At 36.7% G+C, this 3,010-nt stretch overlaps 1 protein-coding gene across 3 annotated transcripts in view; it reads left to right on the forward strand.

The window, feature by feature from the left end:
• macrod2 (mono-ADP ribosylhydrolase 2) overlaps positions 1–2,191 on the forward strand; it is a 370,465-nt gene extending 368,274 nt beyond the window's left edge. For all 3 annotated transcript variants that reach the window (XM_017037301.2, XM_025060625.1, XM_008321936.3), the window contains one exon: positions 341–2,191. In XM_017037301.2, coding sequence (XP_016892790.1) covers positions 341–363 — 23 coding nt within the window. In that variant the 3' untranslated portion in view covers positions 364–2,191. The remainder of the gene's footprint in view (positions 1–340) is intronic.
• Positions 2,192–3,010: the final 819 nt, after the last annotated feature.

Below are 3,010 nucleotides of genomic sequence, written 5' to 3' on the forward strand. Positions count from 1 at the left end.
TCAGAAAAAATATACTTTTTTTGGTATACCAACTTTGCATCACAGTGACATACTATACCAATAAGTTCCTGAAAAAGTCTTGAGAAATAAGTTTTCAAAAATGTATAAAAATACATAGAACAACACTGTTCTCCGTCATTTGTACAGCACTGACAAAAAAAAAGATCAGTTGGTATTTTTATGGGTAGAAATAAAAAGGCGGCCTTAAATGAAAATGCCCATCACGAGTCATAATCATGAGAAGCTTTGATATTGTCCTGTGTCCTGTGCGTCATGTTACTGTTGCATTAGTGAAAGAAAAAATAAATTCAGACCATGGCTTTGTTTTTCTTCCATCCAGACACTGTTGAGAAGAAGGATTGACCAGCTGAGGGCAAGGACAATCAACCTCATCTGACAGCCAGCAAACTGTGCAAAGGCCAACAACAGCGGTGTCAACCCGGTCCATGTCAGGGTTATTGTGCGCCGACTCTGACATCGGTACAGGACAACCAGTTAGGTCTGGGTCATACTTTCTCCCATGTGTTTCGGCAGATGCAAAATAAATATAAATAAAATAAAATAATAATACAAATATATTAATATTATTTATTATTAAATAATAAAATAAAATAAATGCTCTCACATTTTGCTTTGTTCTCACATGTCATATCATTTTCAGTTCAACCTCTCACATTTACATGTCACTGAATAGTTTCAAGTCATCATTACATCCACAGCTGACAAACATGAAAAAGTTGAGAACACATCCATGATCAGACACATTCTCCCATTCTGAATTGGCATCACACAAACACACACCTCTGCCATCATGGAAAGTATGACCCAGGTCTTATTTCACAGATGCTCACATTCCCTACTTGATTCAGTCACTTTACACCTTGTTAAAGGGATAGTGTAGGGTTTTTGAAGTGTGCTCAAACACAATAATGACCATCATGTTGTTTGGCAGGAGCCTCCAGGTCTCAGCAGCAGCTGGTGCAGAGTCAGTACAGACTATGTTCACATATGCAGAATGTTTTTATTCATAAATGTTTTTATTATCAGTTTGGACGAGAGTCCTTCAGACCGAAATGGAAGAGGAATTTGGTATGAAAATTATATATAAATGTAATAAGGGCTGTTATATAATTAAATATTTTAACCGTATTCATTGTGATTAATTCACGGGGTAGCTGTAGATTAATCACGATTAAACATGATTGATTGAGATACATTATTATTCCAAAATATATTAAAAATAAAACCAGTTTTTTCTTTATGTTGCTGGAGCAGAAAGACAAATAACAGCAGTTATTTGTAGATGTATGTTTTCTTTCATTCGAGACTAATCCAAATCATGCAATTGTTTTTATGGAAAAATGCAAAGAAAAATATACAAAATAAAATAAAAATATCATGCCTTCAAAAAGGCATTGAGATGTTAGTTATAGAAGAAGTTTTTCTTCTGTTTCCATAGTAACCAACAACTCTTGTTGTGCCTGTTGTTCCCTGATTTGGTACTAACTATTGTCTCCTCACATTTGTCATGATCTGATCAAATGTGTACATGTACACTGCTTTAATTGTACATAATTACATCAATGTAAACGTAGCTGCTACTGTATGCCACCTCCTGCAAACACAGCTAAAAAAACCTTGGCTATCCCTTTAACAAACCGCTAATCCCTGTGTGTACTGTACCTTTATGTGTGTATGTACCAAACGATACCAGTTGAACATATCAAGCAGAAAAGAAGAGCCATACCTCACTGTGTGTTTCATCATTCTTCCTCTTGGATGTGTGGAGATGAACCCAGGTTCAAGTCTTTTTATATTGTTAACCCACTGTGAGAGAGTGGTGACACATGACAACATGTCCCCACTCCAGGCAGGGTGACATGTGACATCATCCACCCTCTTTGCTCTTTGCATTGCTCACAATGACATCACCTTGATGGTGACACCACCTGACAGGGAAACTCCCCAGGGTACGTAGAGACCTGAGTGGAGGAGCGACACCTCACTGACACCTCCCATGTCTCCTCACACACTGACACCTCCCATGTCTCTTCACACACACACACACACACACACACACACACACACACTGCTGCAGGTAAAGCAGTGTGGCTTAGTTAGTCATTCAGTCCTAGGCTGGACGTCCCACTGATGGGTCTGTCATCTGAAACCATCACTGATAATGTCTCATCTCCACCGCTGCTTCAATGCAGTTGAACCATGAACAAGGATGTGTCTTCAACCAATAAGTTCCACCACACCATACACTAACACACACACACACATACACCTTTTTAAAGCCATTTTCAGTGCATGCCAGAAAACTGCTTTGAACTTCACAGGATTTACAGTCCTCTCAGCTTTCGCTTCTCTCTTTCTCTCTCTCTCTCTCTCTCTTTATCAGATTGTCTACAATTGTATGAAAGGAAATCTGCCTTATTTCATAGTAACAAAACCACAATCACAAACGGAGGGTTCTAGAATGAACTCCTGGATGTATCACGCTTGCTGATTATTTGTAATTTTGTTATGGCAAAAAGCTGTTGGTAACAGTTTTTCCTTCTTTTGTTGATTTAAAAAAAATTGAGAAACTGTTGGAATTCCTTTTCTTTAAAAAAAAAAAACAAAAGTTAAATGTTGCTTTGATTAATGAATAGGTTTGGTGGGTGCCATAAGATGGACGAGAGAATGAAAGATTCTATTAAATGATGCCTTCACACTTTAATGTTTGCTTTGCTAAACTATTATAGAAACATAATAAAGTTTAAAATGGAAACCAAGTATTAACTTGATACAGTTGATTGTTCCTATTTTACCAATGTTGCAATAACAGTACGTTCACTGTGAGACTTTTAAATTTTTTTTTTTTTTTTCATTTTTTTGTGATAGTAAGACGAGTTTGGTAAGTTAAAGTCCCAGAAATGCCTTTAAATACAAGTTTATGTCCCAAAACATGCTTCCAAGTGTATTTAGAGTAATTTTCGGGACTTTTAATTTTTATGGATTTTTT

Source organism: Cynoglossus semilaevis, chromosome 12, assembly GCF_000523025.1.
Source record: "Cynoglossus semilaevis isolate Cse_v1.0 chromosome 12, Cse_v1.0, whole genome shotgun sequence".
Lineage (NCBI taxonomy): Eukaryota > Metazoa > Chordata > Actinopteri > Pleuronectiformes > Cynoglossidae > Cynoglossus > Cynoglossus semilaevis.